The sequence below is a fragment of the Aethalodelphis obliquidens genome, unplaced genomic scaffold (genome assembly GCF_003676395.1).
Source record: "Aethalodelphis obliquidens isolate GAN/ISIS:26980383/991018 unplaced genomic scaffold, ASM367639v1 scaffold38, whole genome shotgun sequence".
Taxonomy (NCBI): domain Eukaryota; kingdom Metazoa; phylum Chordata; class Mammalia; order Artiodactyla; family Delphinidae; genus Aethalodelphis; species Aethalodelphis obliquidens.
In genome coordinates, this window is record NW_020837982.1 from 3,096,392 (window position 1) to 3,116,380 (window position 19,989).

The following is a 19,989-nucleotide window of genomic DNA, read 5'->3' on the forward strand; positions in this document are numbered from 1 at the left end:
CCAGATTGTCCATTTTATTGGCATAGAGTTGCTTGTAGTAATCTCTCATGATCTCTTTTATTTCTGCAGTGTCAGTTGTTACCTCTCCTTTTTCATTTCTAATTCTATTGATTTGAGTCTTCTCCCTTTTTTTCTTGATGAGTCTGGCTAGTGGTTTATCTATTTTGTTTATCTTCTCAAAGAACCAGCTTTTAGTTTTATTGATCTTTGCTATGTCATTGGATTTTATGTAATCAGAATGCTCCCAGCCTGTGCTCACTTGTGTCTGGCTCTGCTCAGATGTGAGGCTCACTGATGACCTTGCCTGTATCTGTGGTCCCTTTGTATCGCCGAGGTCTGGTCCATTGTAGGCATATCACCATTCGTTTTGCCTTTCTCCTGCTGGTGAACATTTGTGTTTTTTCCAGTGCGGGGTTATGATGGGTAAAGCTGCTGTGCACACGTGCACATATTCTCACATCTCTTGGGTAAATATCTAGGAGCAGAAAAGCTGGGACACGGGAGGGATAGACGTTTGACTTTACTATGTACGATCCACTGTTTCCAACGCTGTAGTAGTTTACACTCCCACCTGCAATGAATGAGAGTTCCAGTTGCTCCCTATCCCAGTTAATGAGGAAACGGTCCCCATGTCCCTGGTGTCAAAGAGGATTGCAAAGAATTTCCCCTTCTTTTCCTCCTTTCTGCTCTAACTGTGCCATCTGTCCCTTAAATCCGGTCAAATTTCAGGCATCTAGTGGGGATGGAGGGTAGACGGAGGAGGCATGTGGCCTCAGTCTATGGGAACATCTCAAAGAAGTCAGTCTTTGCAAATTCTGGGGCACTCAGGCAAGCACAAGAAGGGAGAGAGGTGCAGACACGTGCACGGCCCCGGGGCACCTGCTACCCACACGGTGCCTGTAGGACCCTTAGCTGATCATCCAGGCTTGACTGCGGGGCCCTGTCTCCAGCACATGGTGAGAACCTGCTTGACTTCAGCTAAGTATATTGTCACTATGTCTTTCCTCCCTGCCCCGCCCCCCGACCCAGCTGTTCCTGAATCTCTGTTTCAGTCAATCATTTCCTTTAATAAGGTGCTGGAGCCAATTAAAAACAGTTTATTCAATATATTGCCCCCACCTCCATGTCACTTGGAATGTTCTGTTATGTCCAAGACTTCTCCACTCCCCATTCTAAAGCTCAGAATCAAGGGAGAGAAGAGAAGGGAGAACTTCATAGAGAGGAGGGATCAGAAGCTCCCAGGGCATCATTATACACAAGGATAAGGTAACCCCGTTACGAGGTTTTCTATTTGCAAAACATTTCTTTCTACATGACTATGATTATTTTTTAAAGATTTATTTATTTGCTGCACTGTTTCTTAGTTGCGGTACACAGGATCTTTTAGTTGCAGCATGCAAACTCTTAGTTGTGGCATGCATGCAGGATCTAGTTCCCTGACCAGGGATCGAACCCATGCCCCCTGCAGTGGAAGAGCAGAGTCCTAACCACTGGACCACCAGGGAAGTCCCTACGTGATTATGTTTTTATATGAGAAATAATATCTTAAAGGGGAAGAATACCTTTCTGAGAACCTAAGTAGCCTCATATGGCTCAGGATACCACTAGTGAGCTGTGTGACCTTGGGCATGACCCTTAAGACTCTCTGAGCCTCAGTTTCTCTGTCTGGAAAATGGGTATAACCAGGCTTTCCCAGCTCCACCACCAACCCGTGCACAGGCAGCACCGTTGTCGTCTGGACACATGACACAGCCACACGCTCACGGATAGTGTCGTCTGGTAGCTCGCTGCAGTGTGAATGTGGTCAGGATCTCTGAGCCTACACGAACCCCTGTGAACTATTCGGTCACGGGTGGAGCGCAGGAGGAGAGTGGAGGGAAAGGGCACGGGATGAGGATCACCCACTTCCCTCTCCCAAGTATCATCCTCCACTCTCCTCCCTTGGCAACCTACCTTTCTCCCTTTCTCTAAACTCACTTCCTCTTGCTCCTGGCTCCTCCCCATTGAATAACCGCCAAATTGCTTTAGTTTCTATTTCTTTGTTAAGTCCTTCCCAGTGCAGAGGACTGCCCTGTCAGTGCGTAAAGTGGCAGCGGCCACGGAGACGGTGGAGAGATGGCCTTCGGCGGCGCCCAGCCTCCCTACCTGAGCCCAGTGAGTTCCGGGGCTGTGGGTAGCCTCAGCCAGGGGGAAACAGCTGTGGGGCTCTGAGGAAGCAGCTCTTGCAGGTGGAAGTGGGTGGCATCCCAAAGAGAACACCACAAGGGCGGAAATGCCAGCTGGGGCAACCCTGACACAACTTCTGCTCTGCACCCGTCTCCCTGGTGCCGTTCAGGGCTGGAGGGGGTGAGCATCACCGGGATTTGTGCGTCTGACAAACGCTTACTGAGCTCTCTCCGGGTGCCTCTCCTCTTCTAGGTGCTCAGTAGGGGAAAGAAGGGCCTAAGTAACAACTGGAAAAGTGATGGCTTTTTTTGCATGAAGGGAGAAGTAAACAGGGCTTCTGGGGAGATTAACAACCCAGCACGGCAGTGAAGGGCATTTACTTTGAAGATGGCCTCTCTGGGGTCAGCCATTTACTAGCTGGGTGACCTCAAGCAAGTTACTTTACCTCTCTGAGCCTCCGTTTCTGCATCTGTATAATGGGGATAATCCTTAAGTCACTGCCCAGGGCTGAGGTAAGGATTAAGTGAGGCAGCACGTCGAGAGAGCTTGAATGGTGTCTGGCCCACTGTGGGTGCTCTGGAAGTGTTTAGAATTGTTACGAGTCTGGGGGCAGCAGGGAAGGCCTCCCACGGAGGTGTCTGCTCCCTGAGGGGTGAGTGAACAAGGCAGGGCAGGTCAAGGGTGTCTGAGAGGGACCATCTCTGGAGTTAGGGGGGGAGCGGGGCTGCCCCAGCACTGTAGGGTGCAAAGGGCTGCCTTCTCTGCCTTTTTGCTTTCTCTGGGGAGCCCCTGTAGCAGGCGGCCTTTGTAAACCCTCGTCATCCCCATGTCATCCATGGAAAACTGAGGCTCAGAGAGGTGGCGGCCATTTGTCAAATGTCCCCAGATGGTAAGTGGCCGAGGAGGGAGGTGTCTTGATTCCCCCCCGCCCCCCGCCCCAGAGGAAGGAGGTGCCCCAGAGAGAGCACTGCAGGAGGACGTGGGCCCGCAGGAGGGAGCCCAGGCCCAGGAGGATTCTGTGGTCACTGTGTCCTGGGCCGGACCCTGCAGTAGGAGCCTCTCCCGGCCTCTGCTTCCCAAGAGGCCGGCAGGTGGGCTGACGGAGCCCTTCGTGGGGAGCGGGGGTGGGCGGAAATAGGTGCTGGGGAGCTGCTGGGGGGCAAACAGGCCAAGCCCGCCTCTGCAGGGGCCCCGGCGTGGCCTGTTTGCTCTGGGCAGTGTCCAAGTGCCACTCCGTCCATCTCGTGAGGGCTCCCAGGGTGGGGCTGGAGGAAGCTGGGCCACCCGGTGGGTGCTTCCACCATGGCCTCGGGGTCAGAGCGTGTCACCTGGGCCTCTTGCTCCATCAGATGGGCGACCCGCAGTCCCTTCCAGGCCCTGACGTTTTATTATTCAGGTGACGTGTTTTTACTTTCTAAACCTTGGATTCAAAAGCCAAAGATTTCAAATCAGAAGGAAACTCCTTCTATGGCAGCAGAGAGTCAAAACAGGGCCTTGGAAGTCCAGGCCAGAAAGTGGCTGGGTGCAGGCCTCACAGGCACCAGGAGCACCGTCCAGCCCACGTGGCCACCCTCTCCCAGGCCAGCCATTGACCTGAGTACCTGGGACCTCACTTCCTCCAAAATGCAGTGGGAAGGTCCTCTGCCCTGCCTGTCTGCTGAGGAGGGCACGCCTCCAGGACCTGCCTCTGGAGCACCCCCCATTCCTCGCCCACGCCCTGCCGGCCTCATCTGGCCCAGCCCCCAGAGGGCCAGGAGGGCAGCTGGTGTCACAGTCAGGACAGGACTCAGCTGTTTGGTCCAGGGGAACACTCGGTGAGCCAGGAGTGAGGATGTTCTGGGCTTCATCGTGAGAAGCAGACCGTGTGGTGGTTAGAAGCGTGGGCTAAAAGCATGTGTGGCTTTGGGCAAGTTATGCAACCTTCCTGTGCCTGTCTCCTCATCTGTAAACGTGGCACTAATAATGACCAGGGTTGTTGTGAGGATAACAAGATAACACAGACGGGGAAGGCTGGCCACCAGAAGGGCGGCAGTCCCTTTGGCTAAAAGCTGCCCCCTCTGGGTGAGCCCCCTGTGCCAGCTGTGGTTGGGTGGCCTCTGTGACACTGGGCCTCCAGAAGGGGGCTGCCCATCCTCTGGCCTGTAGGGCCTGACTCTGCTTTCCGGACCGGATAGGAAGAGGAGGAAAAAATCCTCAGCCTCCAGGCACAGCCCAGAGCTGAGAGCAAGTTCTGACCCAGCAGAAAGATTAAGTCATCCTCATGCAGACAGCTGCTATCGTCAAGGCCTTCCAGCCAAGGGCTTTCCACTCAGCCTTTCACCTAATCCTCCGAAGCACACTGCCAGGCTGGCAATGCTATTGTCTCACTGTTCCGGAGAGGGAATTGGGGTGCAGGCAGGTCAAGGGATTTGTTCAACATCAGAGCTGCCAGCACAGGGAGCTGGAAGGCGAGCCCAAGCTGTGGGACCATAAATCCAGCATAAAAATCCATCCTCCTAAGTCATACAAAGCAAAAGCATGTGCTGCTGTTTCCTGCTGAGGTCACACGCACACACACACACATACACGCGCACACACACATACACGCGCACACACATACACACATACACACACACACGCATACACGCACACACGCACACATACACGCACACACACACACATACACGCACGGAGGGGTCCTTGGCCAGCCAGGCTTAAAACAATACAAATTTATTCTCTTACGGTTCTGGAGGTCAGAACTCTAAAATCCAAGTGTCAGCAAGGCTATTTCCTTTTGGAGGCTTCAGGGGAGAATGTTTCCTTTTTATTTTTTTTTCTGCAACTGTTGAATCTCAAATGTTTTCATCTTTTTTTTTTTCTTTTTAAGTGGTTGTTCCATTTTATTTTTAATTTTTAATTTTTTTGCCTGCATTGGGTCTTTGTTGCTGCGCGTGGGCTTTCTCTAGTTGCTGTGAGCCGGGGGCTACTTTTCGTTGCGGTGCATAGGCTTCTCGGCGCACGGGCTTCTCTCTGCGGTGGTTTCTCTTGTTGTGGAGCACAGGCCCTAGAGCACGCAGGCTTTAGTAGTTGTGGCATGTGGGCTCAGTAGTTGTGGCGCACGGGCTTAGTTGCTCCGCAGCATGTGGGATCTTCCCGGACCAGGGCTCGAACCCGTGTCCCCTGCGTTGGCAGGCGGATTCTTAGCCACTGTGCCACCACGGAAGTCCGAGAATGTTTCCTTGCCTTTTCCAGCTTCCAGAGGCTGCCTGCTTGCGTTGGCTTGTGGCCCCTTCCTCCTCCTTTAAAGCCAGCAGCTTCTTGCTTCTGTTGTCACATCTCCTACTACCAATTCTCCTCTTCTGCCTCCCTCTTTGAGGACCCTGTGACTACACTGGGCCCACCTGGATAATCCAGGATAACCTCTACATCTCAAGATCCTCAACCTAATTACATATGCAAAATCCCTTTTGCCGTGTAGAGCAACATATTCACAACTTCCAGGGATTAGAATGTAGACATTTTTGGTGGGACAGAGGGGAGGGCAGTAATCATTTAGTCTACCATACCCTCCTTGGAGTCAACCAATGTTAGCAGTTTCTTTGAATCCTTCCAGAAATGTTTTATTCATGGTAAGTAAATATATGTATATAGCCTCCCCGACCCATTTTTTAAATAATACACGTGGCATCGTTCTGTATCAGTTCTCAAAGAGTCCCCTTCTTCCTCTTCTCTTCGTGTTCGGCCTCCACAGAAGCCACTGTATGGAAATACCGTAATTAATTTCACCATTTTCTTCTTGGTGGACTTTTGGACTCTCCGATGTTGTGCAATTATAACGTGGCAGTGAATAATCTTGCCTTTAGGATTATACTCGGTTTGAAGCAATCTTGTGTTTCAGAATTTGAGGTCACCATTTAAGACAATAAAATCTCACAAAGCTTTTCTTGGGGGAAATCCTTCCTTAAGATTAACCTGTACTGCCCGCCCCCATTATCCACACATGGCTTCCTCCCTTCTGCCTCCTTCTGTGCTCTGATGACCCCATCCCAACACACTCTGCTTTCAGTTCTTTATACCTTAGTGTGAATATGCTTAAGGGAAGGGCCCATACTTGCCAGGAGTATGCATTTTAAGCCCTGTCTGTCACGATGGTGTGAAAGGCTCTTAAGAGAACTTCAGGCTTCAACAAACAAATGAGGGGATGCTTTTTCCAGGAAGTACGGCATGCTGGTCTGTAACTGTGTCAGGCTGATTCTACTTCTTCAAAATCACTGGCATGGACAGAGACAACAGAAAGAACTCAGAGATGTAGAGAAGCCATGATTTGCTTAAGGTCACCAAAGTATTTAAGGGCAGAGTTCCGATCTAACCTGAGGTGCCACGAGAGACACCTTTCCCAAAGGTCCATGGAGAGCAGAGTCTGTCTGAATGGGATCCTGGTGTTACAGGTTATCTCCCAGGGCGAGCTGTGCATATGAGTTAGGAGGGGTTTCTCTGGATCCTGAGTGGTTGTACAACTCAAGGACATAGGCTAGGACTGAACTGGGCTGGTGGGTGTTTTTTGTTTGCCTGCACAGTGTTTATTTTAACTGGTTGCTAAAGGAAATTTAGAGAGAATAGTATCATAAACAACACATACCCGTCATTCAGTTTCAACTCATGACCTATCTTGCTTCATCTCTACCCAACCCTACTTCCCTTTCCACTTCTGGATTATTTTGAAGCAAATCTAGATATATCATTTCATTGCAAGTATGTCATTCTATGTCTCTATAACAAAGGGACTCTTCTACAATCCTTTTTAAAGGATTTTGCCCCCAGAAATTAGAAAGTTTTACGGAAAAAAATTCCAGATTTTGGTCTTCTCCTAAAGACTTGGAAGCTCTGCCAACACTGGACCTGGATGGTGACCACTGGTTACAGCTGAGTGGACACTGCCTCTTTAGATAAGGAAGATGATGTCTACTTTGCCTCAGTCCCTACCACTCCCTATTGTACCCTACCTGGCCAGCTCACCTATACACATCACCTGCCTGGCTCCTGTACACATTTAATTTTTTTAACATCTTTATTGGAGTATAATTACCTTACAATGGTGTGTTAGTTTCTGCTTTATAACAAAGTGAATCAGTTATACATATGTCCCCATATCTCTTCCCACACATTTAATTTTTGTAAGGAATTCACTTGAAGGAGAAGGTAGAAAAGACTTGAACAACTTGAAAAATGTGAAAATTGACTAGGAGATAGAACTGTGTTTAAGGCAGTTTGTAGAACCACATTAGATAAAAGGCATTCAGGAAGGAAGCTTTGAAAGTTGAGACATAAGCAATTTAGGAATTTTGATTAGAGAGACCAAGGTGGAAGGAAGCAGAGGGGCAGCAGAGAGATCACCTACTATGTACCAGTCTCTTCCACAGACTTTTTGTCACTCAATCATCCATCTCACTCAGAAGGTGGGATTTACCTCTATTTCACAGATGAGGAAATTGAGGCAAAGAGAAGTTAAATAAACTTCCCAAGGCCGCTAAGTTAACAAGGAGCTAAATTAGGGTTTAAATCTGGAGTATGCCTGGCTCTAAGATGGGGCAGCCCTCACAGTAACCGTGGATCCTTTATAGAGGTTCAGGAAAGAGAACGTGACAAAGTCATGGGGCCCAGGAGGGGTGGAGATGTCACATTAGGATTTTGGAGGATGCCAAGGGCCTGGGGGAAGGAATGGGAGCCCAGGAGCAGGAATAGAAGAGGGGGCTGCCCCGTGGTTGCAGAGAGCACCAGGGAAGAGGCACTTTCTGAGGCGGTGGAGGGCCAAGGTCACGGTCACCGCTGTTCTCGGGGTGGGATGGGCAGGAGAGGGGAGGATGCCTTCTTCTTGGCCTGTTCAGGTGAGCAGAAGGTTTATCCTCGAGAACAGGTTGGTGGGTCTCTTTGGTCCCTTGGGCCCCCTGAGTCCCCAGTCAGGGGACTTTGCTAGGAACCTGGCCTGGGGTCCAGCAGCCCCCTCCTCACTCCCCTGGTTCCCTCCCATCTCAGGGCTGTGCACGTGCCACTTCTTCCTCTTAGCAGCTGTCACGCTGTCCCTGTCACATCCTCCCAGAGCCGGAGGGATCTCCTTCTCACAACCTCAGAACGTCTGTGTAACTTCCTCGCTGCAAGCCTGGAAGGTCCGTGGACCAGAGCCTCAATCTGTCCTGCTCACAGCTGCACCTGGCCCCTAGCCCAGGGCCCGACACCCAGGCCAGCCCCCAGCAAGTGCTGAAGGGGATGGAGAGAAGCAGGCCGGCCCGCTGACCACCGTCTCCTCCCGCAGGTCGTCCCCTTCACTGGGGTAATCCAAGGGGGTCTCCAGGACGGACTTCAGATCACCATCAATGGGACCGTTATATATTCCAACGGAAACAGGTACCTGGAATTGTTGTTTCTTGCGGCCTTGCCCCTGAGCGAACCAGGGCGCTCTCAGCTCAGGTTGGTCCACCCAGCATCCTCCGAGCTGCCCGCACCTGGCTCAGGGGATGAGCGGGGCCCAGCCCCTGCCAACAATGCACGGCACTCCTGCCATCTGCCAGTAGCGCCCAGGGCACCATTAACCGGACTCCCCAAAGATGGGGGAGGGGCCCATGAGAGCTCCCAGTCTAAGGAGGGAAGCAGCCCAGCCCAGAGGCATAGCATTGTATGCTATGACCCAGAGTTGCAAAAACATCACCTTCCTTCATTTCCTATAGCTGCCCTCATCTACTTCGGAACCCTCACTTGGTCTGACGTGGAAATGGTTAAACTTGCCATCAAAGTTGTAATTTGGTCTCTTTCAGTTTCAAGCTCTTTTCTGGAAAATGCTAAGTCAATTCAAAAAATAAATATCTTAGCACTGTTTCCAGCGCTCCTCCTAGCTCCCAAGGGGGCTTCCCAAGCGAAGAGCTTGCACGTATTCTCAGAGGCAGGAGGGTCCTCGGATGCTCACGCAGCCCTGGCTGACCTCTGCTGAGGTCCGGGTGGCTCGGGGGCCTGGGACCCGTGCCCAGTTTCGGTGGGGTCCACGTGGGCTGCACCCTGAGGTCCACAGTGCCCACGGAGGCCCCTCTGGACACGTGGCCCTCTCTCAGCAGCCTCTCTGTCCCAATCCCAGCTGGCTTCTGCCCCTACTTTTCCTCTCATCACTTTGTGTGGGGCCTGGGGACCTCCTGGATCCTTTCAGGCCCCTCCCAGGCCCAGCCCTACCCCTGCATCTAGATTCTAGATGACTTCCTCTGCCATTGTTTCCCCTCCAGGTGGACATGGCCACACTGACCATGGGACTTTGAGAGCCCTGAGCGCCCCCAGGGGACTCGGAGGGAAGTGAGGCACCCAGATCCCCCAAAACTCTGCCAGCATGGGAGTCCCAGACCTCGACTCTGAACTTCCATTGCTTTCTCTCTCCCCCTTCCTCTGCCTACCCTTTCTCCCAACGCAGGAGGGCTTTCTACTCCCGCCCTGTCTAATAGAATCTCTCCCTACCTCCGAGGGTCCCCCTTGTGATGGGAGCTTTTGCTCTCTCCCTTCCCTGGGGCAGGAATTTTCAAAGGAACACAGGAATGAAGCTGGAGGACCGCAAAGGGAAAACTACACCCAGAGATATTTCAGAAACACTATACTCCACTTTAAGAGGAATAGGGACTTAGATTTTCTCATTCCAGAGTCACTTGGAGTTTCCTTTCCCTTTGGTATTCCCCAGAGGGAGGGCGGTTGGGCTCAGGGCCAGGCCAGTTTCCCGCAGGCCCCGCTGGCTGAGGGTTCACAGAGTGCTCCGGTGTTGAGGACGGCATCCAGGACACAACCCCCGTAACCGAGAAGGAGAACGGGCTCTGGGGACTTCCCTGGCGGTCCAGTGGTCAGAACTCCACACTTCCACTGCAGGGGGCACAGGCTTGATCCCTGGTTGGGGAACTAAGATGCTGCAAGCTGTGCGGCCAAAAAAAAAAAAGTGGAGGGGCTATGCAGGTAGGGGCTCTGTCCATCGAGGGCCACCCTTGGGTGCAGGGCAGCGCCTGGCTCTGTGGGGCATGACGTGGGAGCGAGGCGTCCTCTCTGACTGCCGTGTGTCTGTTGGGGAGACCAAAGTGACCCCGAGAGGCAGGCTGCGAACCACACTGGGGCTGAGTTCAGGGAAGGCGGTTAGAGACAGGCTCCTCGCTGGAGACCCTCAGAACCTCAGACTGGAACTTGGTTTGGGGACACGAGTGAGCTCCGTCTGGGAAGAGGCAGAACAAACATTTATCGCGCCCACTTTGGGAGCCAGGTCCCTCGGAAGATTCTTTTGTTTCAGTCCTCACCTTAGAGTCAAGGCTGTACCCAAAGGAAGCTGGCATGGTGAGGGGCTTCCTCCGAGGAGAGATGGGAACAAAGAGTTGCTTGCTTGGGGATTTCCCCTGGCCGCCTTGTTAATCATCCTCGAAAGAAGGCAGTCACCCCCTTTCCAGGGTGCGGCAGCTTGAGGGTAGCGAGGTACGGGTTCATTGCAAATGACAAACAGTGAAGAGCTGGGGTCTGGGTCCGGGCCTGCTGACCTCACTCAGGTCAGGTGGACACATGCTAACATCTACAGGGGGACAGACGTGCACACTGAGGTCCCCACGCCCGGAGAGCTAGTGTTCATTCTATGCCTCCCCTTTAGACACCGTCTCTGTAGGCGTCCCATCAATGGCACGTGCTCTTCCCATCTGTCCTCTTCTCTCTCAACTGAGCAAACGTGGGCTGGCCTCCAATGAGCGACCGCTTGGTGCAAAAGGTTCTCACTCCTAGGCACATTTCTCGACTTCCAACTTGGATAAATTTCTTTACCCATTTTCTACTTATTTTTAGAAAATCACACTGTAAGGGCAAAATGTGTTAACTGCACAAAAACATACTAAGTGCAAATCAGGTGAGCAAAAAAGATGGCAACGACTAAGGATGGGTACAAACCAGCCACGCAGGTCGTAGGCAGGATCCCAGATAGATGTCAGTCAAAGGCGTGAGACCCTCCTGTTCCCACCCTTGGCAGTAAACCAGGATACCAAGAGCACTGTCTAATTTCCCTTGGCCTAGGTTTGCTGTGAACTTTCAGACCGGCCACAATGACAATGACATTGCCTTGCACTTCAACCCTCGGTTTGAAGAAGGCGGATATGTGGTCTGCAACACGAAGCAGAAAGGAAGCTGGGGGGCTGAGGAAAGGAAGATGCAAATGCCCTTCCAGAGGGGGTGTCCCTTTGAGCTCTGCTTCCTGGTACAGAGCTCGGAGTTCAAGGTGAGCAGGAACTCTCCTCTCTTCCCTTCAGCTGCCTGTCCCCCAGCCTTATCAGGCACAGTGAATAGCGTTTAAATAGTCACGTGAGAAACACCTTTGTTGCTTGTAAGGATGCAGTCTCCTTAGGCACCTTCACCTGCATCTACATATGCACCTGTTGCTTCTTTTACTACGGAAATAAGCACTAGATAAGTCCACGGTGCTTTTTGGCCTCCTGGGTCTTTAAAGTCCAAATTATTTCCGTTCCTCTGCCCTTCTTCCACTCCAGGTCCCTGGTAACATTTGTTTTTGTTACATTGTTGCAGCCTTTATCCAGGTGTTATTAATGGCTTAGTTTTGCAGGGCATTGCAAACTGCTTTTGCAAGCAGCGCAGTGTCTCTGGGCTTGGGGAGACAGGAGAAGGGGTGAGTACATCTGTGTCTATGCCTCTCTGTGTGAACATGGATGTTCCCAACCCCTCAACATGCAACCTGACGTCACCTCTCCTCTGCTCCCCAGGAACATTTGTATGCATATTTCAGTAACACCCCAGGTGACCTAAGATTAGAAAGACAAACCTACTGCAATAAACAAACAACCATAAGAACTAAAAAGCCAACAACCAGAGCCACGTAGGGATTGTGTTTGGGTCACAAGCATGTTCCTGTAACTGGCGCAGCTCTGAAGGCTGATGCCCCCGACCTACAGGGGATGGATGTGAAAACTAGACACAGGTCTAAACTTCTAGAAGCAGGGGTCCCAGAAGCTTGGGTGAGTTCCCACCTGGCCAGGGACCCCCTCCTGGAACATGCACTCATCTCGGCAGGTGATGGTGAACAAGAACCTCTTCATGCAGTACGCACACCGCGTGCCCTTCCACCGCGTCAACACCATCTGCGTCACGGGTGCCGTGCAGCTGTCCTACATCAGCTTTCAGGTCAGACTGTCCACCCGGCACCCGCCCCCAGGAGCCGGGTGCAGGGCCCGGTCCACTGTGCCCAGGCCCTGCTGTGTGGGCCCCAAAGTGCCAGCCAGTCTCCTTTCCAGGTGGCTCTGGGGACACACCTGTGGCTCCCCCGTCCTGTCCTTCTTGTGTCGCTCTCTCTGTCTGGGACACCTGCTTCAGTCTCCCGGGCTCCTAGGCCACTCATCTCTGTCATTCCCACCCTGGTTAGGAGGCTGTGTGGTTCTAGAAAGACCCGAGGCTTGGGAATCAAACTGAATTCAGCTCAGATCTCCAGCTCTGCCATTCTCATGGGCTGGGGGATCTTAGACAAGTGACTTCGCCTCTCCCAGCCTCAGTTTCCTCACCTGTGGAAGGAGCAGGGTCTCTGCCACCCCATAGGTCCTTGTGTGAGTTCAATGAGGCGATACACATCAGAGGTCACAGAACAGCCTGCGTGGGCCACACTTGGGTCTATTTGACCCACTCTGTGATTTAAAATTTTTGAATGTGTTACCAGCATCTAAAAGGTCAGCAGAAGCTTTTTGTTTTGTTTTGTTTTAATTAATTTATTTATTTACTTATTTATGGCTGCGTTGGGTCTTTGTTGCTGCACGTGGGCCTTCTCTAATTGCATTGAGCGGGGCTCTAGGCGCGCGGGCTTCAGTAGTTGTGGAATGTGGGCTTCAGTAGTTGTGGCACATGGGCTCTAGAGCGCAGGCTCAGTAGTTGTGGCGCATGGGCTTGGTTGCTCCGCGGCATGTGGGATCTTCCCGGACCAGGGCTCAAACCCCTGTCCCCTGCATTGGCAGGCGGATTCTCAACCACTGCGCCACCAGCGAAGTCTCTCAGCAGAAGTTTTGCAAGGCGAAAAAGTTCTGGAGCTGGATGGCGGTGATGGTTGCCCAGCTATAGGAGTCGACTTAATGTCACTGAACTGTACACTTAAAAATAGTTAAGATGGTCAATTTTATGTGCATTTCACCGCAGTTTAGAAAAAAAAAAAAAGGTCAGGCGATAGCACATGGTAATCTGGATTTCTGGTTTTTTGTGAAAACTGGAAAGATTGGGGAATGCTGGGCCCACATTCTGCAGGGCCCCAGGCCGCTGGTTGGGAGCTGTCAGCACCGCTTTGGTATTTGAGTGTGTTCCCTGAGATGGGAAGGCACACAGCAGGCCCCTGACAGATATGGGGCCCTTTCTCTTTGGTCCTCATCTCTCATATTCTTTCCCTCCCTAACTCCCCCTGTGGGGTTGGGGAGAGAGGAGAGAGAGACGGAGGTGGAGAGAGAGACAGCCAGCCTGCCACCACTCCCTGGAGCGTAACCTTCCCTCTGCCTGTCCTGGACACCCCCACTCCGCCTGCTTGCCTGTCTGTCTCCCTCTTGCCTGTGGCCCCTGCTTTTCCCCTCTTCCGTTAGTGCTTCTCTTCAGCCCATGGCACCTTTATGTTTTAACAGAACACCGGCGCAGCTCTCATCCCGCCCGCCTTCTCCACGGTGCAGTTCTCCCAGGCTGCCTGTTTCCCACACAAGCCCAAGGGGCGCAAACCGAAAGTGAGTTCAGTGGAGGCCTGGGGAGGCTGAGCTGTCAGCAGGAAGGACAGAGCACTCGAGATGCTGGTCCAGCCAGCACGCCAGCCAGGGTCTCCAGGGCCTGTCATGCCCAAAGGTTCCCTGCCTCCATCCACAGCCCCGGGTCCAGAGCTGGGGACCTGGGAGCTGTCCTTGGCTCTTCCTGTCTCTCCTTATCTCTCCAGGGCACCAGTACCTCTCTTCCCAAAGCCACTGCCTTGGTCCAGGACATCTGCCCCCTCAACACTCCGACCACGGCCTGGCTCCCCGCGCCCCACTCACCCACCACAGTGACCTTCCTATGCACAAATCTGATCACGTCCTCCCCTTGCTTTAAAGTCCTAAAGGCCCCAAGTCCCTCTAGATAAAGTCCAGATAGCAGGACCTGCAGAATCCTCCCCAATCTTGCCCCAGCCTCCCTCCCGGCTTCATCCCTCACCCAGGAAGCTCACGCAGCCTCCACTGCTCACTTGGGGCTCTCTCAGGCCACCGTGCTTTCTGCACATGCTGTCCCAGTGCTGAAAGCACCCTTTGCCACCCACATCCAGCCTCTCCCAAATGGCCCTTCACAGCTCTCCTTAAGTGTCACTCCTCTGGAGCACCGTCCCCGGAGCAGATCGCTGGATGCCCTCCTGAGTCACCACAGACTTTGGATATCTCTGTGCTATTCCAGTCGCCACGTCCTGCTCTCATTGTGTCTATGTGTGTCTCCTCACCACTCTCCTCCCTCCTTCCCTACACCCACCAGGCCCTTTGTGGGCCGGGATTGTAGCTGGTTCATTTGTGTATCCCTAGCATTTTGCACAGTGCCCGGCATGCAGTAGGGACTCGGTTAGTGAACATGGAATAGGTTTGCGAGAGGAACAGTCTGCCGGGTGAAGGCTGGGGCCCGGACAGGAAGGTGAGCAGGCCTGGCCCTTTCTTTGGCCACTTGAGCAGCAGGGACTGGGAGGAAGGCCGTCTCTCTACCCAGCCTCCCCGGGCCCAGCACGGCGCAGCTGGGGCACCTGCCTTCTGCCATGCGGACGCAGGACTGGTGGGGCCACAGGCAGCCTTCGCAGGGCAGCCCAACTTTGGCCCTGGCCTGGGGAGGACAGGGTGTGGTGGATACAATCAGCAGAACTGGGTACCATCTGGATTTTCTCTCTTGTTACCTGGGTGAGCTCGGGCAAGTTGCCTAACCTTTCTGAGACTAGTTGCCTCACCGGCGAAATAGGAGGCAAGGATGCCTCCCTCGTTGTAAAGTCTTGAAGCCAGAGCCTGGCACACAGCAGGCCTTCAGCCAATGTAAGTTTTCACCTTATGGGTGAAATGTGGCACCGGGAGTAATGGCTTGGCCTCCGGGAGCTAAATGGTCTGCATCAGGCACACCCTCCTCTCCTTCTGAAGGAGCCAATGGGAATGTTCCCCCTCCCCACCCACCCTGAATAACCACAGTGTACCCGGGACACTGGGTGAGAATCTGGGCGCCCAGAAGGCTCAGGAGGGAGGCCGCGTGTGGGGAGGCATTTCTTACCACAGCTTCTGCCGCCGTGTTACTCTCGTGTGGCGCCAGTGTTAACCATCACTGTGGTTTCTCATCCCCTTCAGCCTCCAAGGATCTGGACGGCCGGCTCGGCTCCCATTGTAAGTGTCTTGCTCTGTCTACGGAATCTCTTCACTTCGGCTTTTCCTGTGGGTTAAAAGGAGGAGGCGGAGTCAAGCGTGGAGCCTCTCCCATTGGAGGGAAGGGCCGCCAAGGCCAGACCCTTGGGCCATCTGCCCGGCTGGGGTGATGGTGGGAGGGAGTTCGGGGTGCGGGGAGGGGTGGCTGGCCCTGATGAATCGGGAAGGAGTCCCAGTGGCCGCTGGTTTGCTCAAGGCCCTGCCACTCTGTGGGCAGCCACAGGACACCAAGGCCCCACGTTCACTTCTTCCTTCTGCAAAGCAAGGCTGTGCTAGAGAGATTGCCCTGAGAAAGATGCAGGCCACAGGCCACAAATGCAGGCCATGTTTCTTCTCCAGAGAAGAAACACCTCTACCTGCCAATTTTGGGGCGTCTGGTCAGGCTGATGGGGCTGGTTACAAGCTCAAGATGACCTCACCTAAGAGGAGTGTGTTAGGTGGTGCCCTCTGGTGGCAGGTGGCAGATTTCACACCGGTGAGAGCCGGTTATAATGGGGCTTCTTTCTTCCAGACTCAGACCGTCATCCACACTGTGCAGAGCACCCCTGGACAGATGTTCCCTGTAAGTCTGAACGCTCTGGTCAGCTCACAGCCCCACCACGTGCCCCTTTCCCAAGGAGTGAATTCTCTAGGCCCAGAGTCAGGAAGAAAGCAGTTTAGCAAGGAAGATGGGGACATTTGGGGCTGGGCCCTCTGCTTAGGAGAAACGCACGTAAAACTCTCCTTGGGACAGTAGAGATTCTGGATCAGGCTGGATTTACCCAACGACCCAAGAAATAGGACCCTAGGGACCAACAGGAAAACCTTCTGTCCCTGAGAGGGGAGTGCAGTGGTCCCCGTATCTGGATATGAGACCCTCCATCCTGAGGACAAGCCCCCAGGATGTCACTGCTGATCACTGGTTTAGGCTGCTTCTCCTCCTCCTGTGCCAGTGCAAAGCACACGGGGGGCCTGGAGTCAGTGGGGCTGCCCTTGGAGGGGTTGAGGGGCAGGTGACCATGATGGGATCCAGGAACACAGCAGGAGTCCCGCCAAGGCTGACATGGGAAGGAAGGTGACTGGGAGAATCCAACGCCTGAAGCCTCATGACCTCAGTCTCCCATTGGAGCATCGCCTCTAGAACGTGCCAGGGCGTGTGTGTGTGTGTGCGTGCGCATGCGCGTGTGCACACACTCCCGTACTGAACTCCCCGATCTCTTTTCAGCAGAATCCCATGATCCCACCCATGGCATATCCCAACCCAACCTATGTAAGTGGTTTCTCTGGGAGGGGTGGAGTTCTGGTTTGTGTTGTGCAGAGTTGGGGTAGGGGAAGAGGGGAGGGCAGCTTACAAAATGAAAAGCAGTCCCTTAGTAAACTGAAGTTCTGGAAACTTCCAGGTAACTTAGAAGACTTAGGAAAGGGGCTTTCCCCTTGAAAATCGTCCCTTCACCGTGAGCATATTACACGGTCTTCCCTTCTCAGCCCAAGCATCCTTTGTGTCCAACCAAAGCTCTTTTCATGACAGTAAATGCCCGTTAATTTGAGGAATGCTGGAAAGTTTTCCTTTGCCATTTACTGAGCCAAGTAAAGACACCATGGAGTTCTTTCTTGAAGATACAGGCACAGTTAAGTTGTCGACTGACAGTCCAAACGCACAGAAGTTTTCATGAAGTTTCTCTTGCAGCGGCGGCTGCTCTGGCCGCTGCCGTCTGACCTGCCCCCTCCTCCCCACAGCCGATACCTTTCTTCACCTCTATCCCCGGTGGGCTGTACCCCTCCAAGAGCATCATGGTGTCGGGTACCGTCCTGCCCAGTGCTCAGAGGTAAGCCAGGGTTCCTGGGGAGAAGAGACAGCCCAAGGTCTTTCGGGCCATTCCCCCGGCTCGGGGCAGAGAGTCCATGGGAGCGGCCCATCCCCAGGTTCTACATCAACCTGTGTTCCGGGAGAGACATCGCCTTCCACCTGAACCCCCGCTTCGACGAGAATGCCGTGGTCCGCAACACGCAAATCAACAGCTGCTGGGGATCTGAGGAGCGAAGCCTGCCCCGACAGATGCCCTTCTTCCGAGGCCAGAGCTTCTCGGTGAGATGCTGCAGCCCCGAGCTGGGAGGGGCTCTCGAGGGGCAGTGGAGTAGCGGGTGGAGGTCATCTGGGGGCACCTTGATCGAGACAGGAGCTGACGCCTCTGGGGTGAGGATGGAGCCCAGAAGAGGGGAAAGTGTTCCCCAAATTACTGCTACTATCATTTTACTGTCACTGTCCCACATAAGGCAGGTGGCAGATGAGACTAACTGACACGAGCAGGTTACTTGCTAAGGTCACACAGCCAATCAGTGCCAAATCGAACTCAAGAATGAGGTGTCATCCATTCACTCACTCACTCATTCATTCATGAATGAGGTGTCATCCATTCACTCACTCACTCATTCATGAATTAGGTGTCATCCATTCACTCACTCACTCACTCATTCATTCAACAGTCATTTATCAGCTATTTCATCCAGGCCCACTTTGAGCAGCAAGTACCCCAGGTACTGGGGGGCAATGAGGAAACAGTCCAGGTCCTGCCCCCATGGAGTTTACAATCAAGGTCGGGGAGGAACAAGGAAACAAATGTACGGACAGATCGCTGCAGAATAGCAACGGGTACTACGTGGAGGGCAAAGTAGAATAAGAAATGTGAGCCCTGGGCAGGGGCCATGCTTCCTTAGGTGGGGGCAGACCTTGGAGGAGGCCCCAGTGCAGGCGGGACCTCAGTGGTAGGAGGAGCCCATCTTGCAAAAAATCTAAGGGGCAGCAGAGGGAGCTGATATTATCGCCGAGGCAGAGGGTCATGGTCGTGGCCTGTCTAGGAAGCAGGAGGCCCCGGGGCTTCTGGGAGAGCGAGGATGGGGAGGTGGCGGGTGGCACTGCTGGCGGCCCGGACGACACAGAGCTGGGTTCTCGGCCCTGACTACGTACTCAAATCACCTGAGAGCTTGAAAAAGAAAAAGCAATGCCTGGTCCCACCCCAGGCCCACGAGAGGGTGAGCCTGGACACCCGTATTTTTAAATATGCCCTAATACTCCTCACCCAGGGTTGAAAATGACCGATGTAGGGCCTTGTGGGTCATGGATTGTGAATTTTAGCCCAGGGTGTTGATGTGTTTCAAGCCAGAGAGCAATATACTTTGATAGCTGTGTGACCTTGAGCAAGTGTCGTAACAGCTCTGTGCCTCCGTTCCCTTATCTAAAATATGGGACTGCTAGTAACATTGATCTCACAGAGATGGAAGAAGGAAGTGAAATCGAGTCTGTGACACGCTTAGGACAGTGCCCAGTGCGCAGTGACTCTGCTGCTGCTGTTAGCTATGTGATGGGGACGATGGTATTTTAACAGCTGTGCTGCCACCGCCTCTGGGAGAATGTCGGGGTGGAAGAGACAAGTTAGGAGGCTGCCGCAGCAGGAGTGCAGACGCCCAGCACTCCTGTGTGCCGGGTCCTAGGGGCATGGATGACACAGGCCAGCATTTGTGTCCCTAGAGGCTCAGGGTCCAGCCAGAGGGTAAGGATAGGGGTGCGGGACACAGCCTGAGGGCGGCGCCTGACTCAGCTAGGAGGGGCTCAGGAGTTGGGGAAAGGCCGGGAAGGCTGGCTGCAGGGGGGCGCGTCCTGGAGGGGGAGTAGCAGTGATCCACGTGGACGAGGTGTGCAGAGCGGGGAGCCCAGGGGGACGGGTATTCTGGGGGGAGGAAGAGAATATGTAAGAGCACAGGGAAGAAGAGCATGAGGCGTGTTCGGGGAAGAGTGGATCCTTTGGTGTACGTCTTGCTTAACTAACGTCTGGGGAAGGTGGGAAGGAGGGAGGCAGGCGTGAGGCTGCCTTTGGCTTTGAGGACAGTCCAGGCGGGGTACAGATGCCGGGGCCTCTCGTCCAGGTGTGGATCATGTGTGAAGGCGCCTGCCTCAAGTTGGCCGTGGACGGCCAGCACCTGTGTGAATACTACCACCGCCTGAAGAACCTGCCCGCCATCAACAGCCTGGAGGTGGGGGGCGACATCCAGCTGACCCACGTGCAGACATAGGCCAGCCCTGCCCTGGGCTGCCGGCTGGCTCTGCTCCTCACCCCCACCTGCCCCGGATCCTGAGCTCTGCTGGAGAGACCACGTCCTTGGCTGGCTCTGCTTCTGGCCAAGCCCACCTCGTCCGACGCCGCTAGCTGTCACTCACGCAGGAGGCTGTATCCTCAGCCCCTCCCCTTCCTCCAATCTTTAACCTCTCCTCCTCCCAGAAAGCTACCCTGATGACACCCCCCACTGGTTCCCCACCAACGGACAGGAGCCTTCTCAGCAGGGGGCTCTCCCCTTTCCCAGTGTCCTTCGAATAAAGAAAGAACAATGCTTGTCGGCACGTGTGCCTGGGATGGCCATGGTTTGGTAACTGAGTTTGGAGACCTTC

General features: G+C 53.7%; 1 protein-coding gene across 10 annotated transcripts; it reads left to right on the top strand.

The window, feature by feature from the left end:
* Window positions 1-2,027: 2,027 nt before the first annotated feature.
* LGALS9 (galectin 9) lies at window positions 2,028-19,941 on the top strand. 10 transcript variants are annotated; one of them, XM_027130368.1, is made up of 11 exons: window positions 2,029-2,154; window positions 8,456-8,547; window positions 11,206-11,407; window positions 12,211-12,324; window positions 13,791-13,886; window positions 15,495-15,530; window positions 16,081-16,131; window positions 16,774-16,818; window positions 17,286-17,374; window positions 17,472-17,634; window positions 19,470-19,941. In XM_027130368.1, the coding sequence occupies exons 1-11, from the start codon at window positions 2,116-2,118 to the stop codon at window positions 19,614-19,616; spliced, it is 1,074 nt and encodes a 357-aa protein (XP_026986169.1). In that variant the 5' UTR covers window positions 2,029-2,115; the 3' UTR covers window positions 19,617-19,941. The 10 variants fall into 10 exon arrangements, with proteins under 10 accessions (XP_026986179.1, XP_026986169.1, XP_026986171.1 ...); XM_027130370.1 differs by having other exon boundaries at window positions 16,777-16,818; XM_027130371.1 differs by having other exon boundaries at window positions 2,095-2,154; window positions 12,214-12,324; window positions 16,777-16,818; window positions 19,470-19,633.
* The last annotated feature ends 48 nt before the right edge of the window (window positions 19,942-19,989 follow it).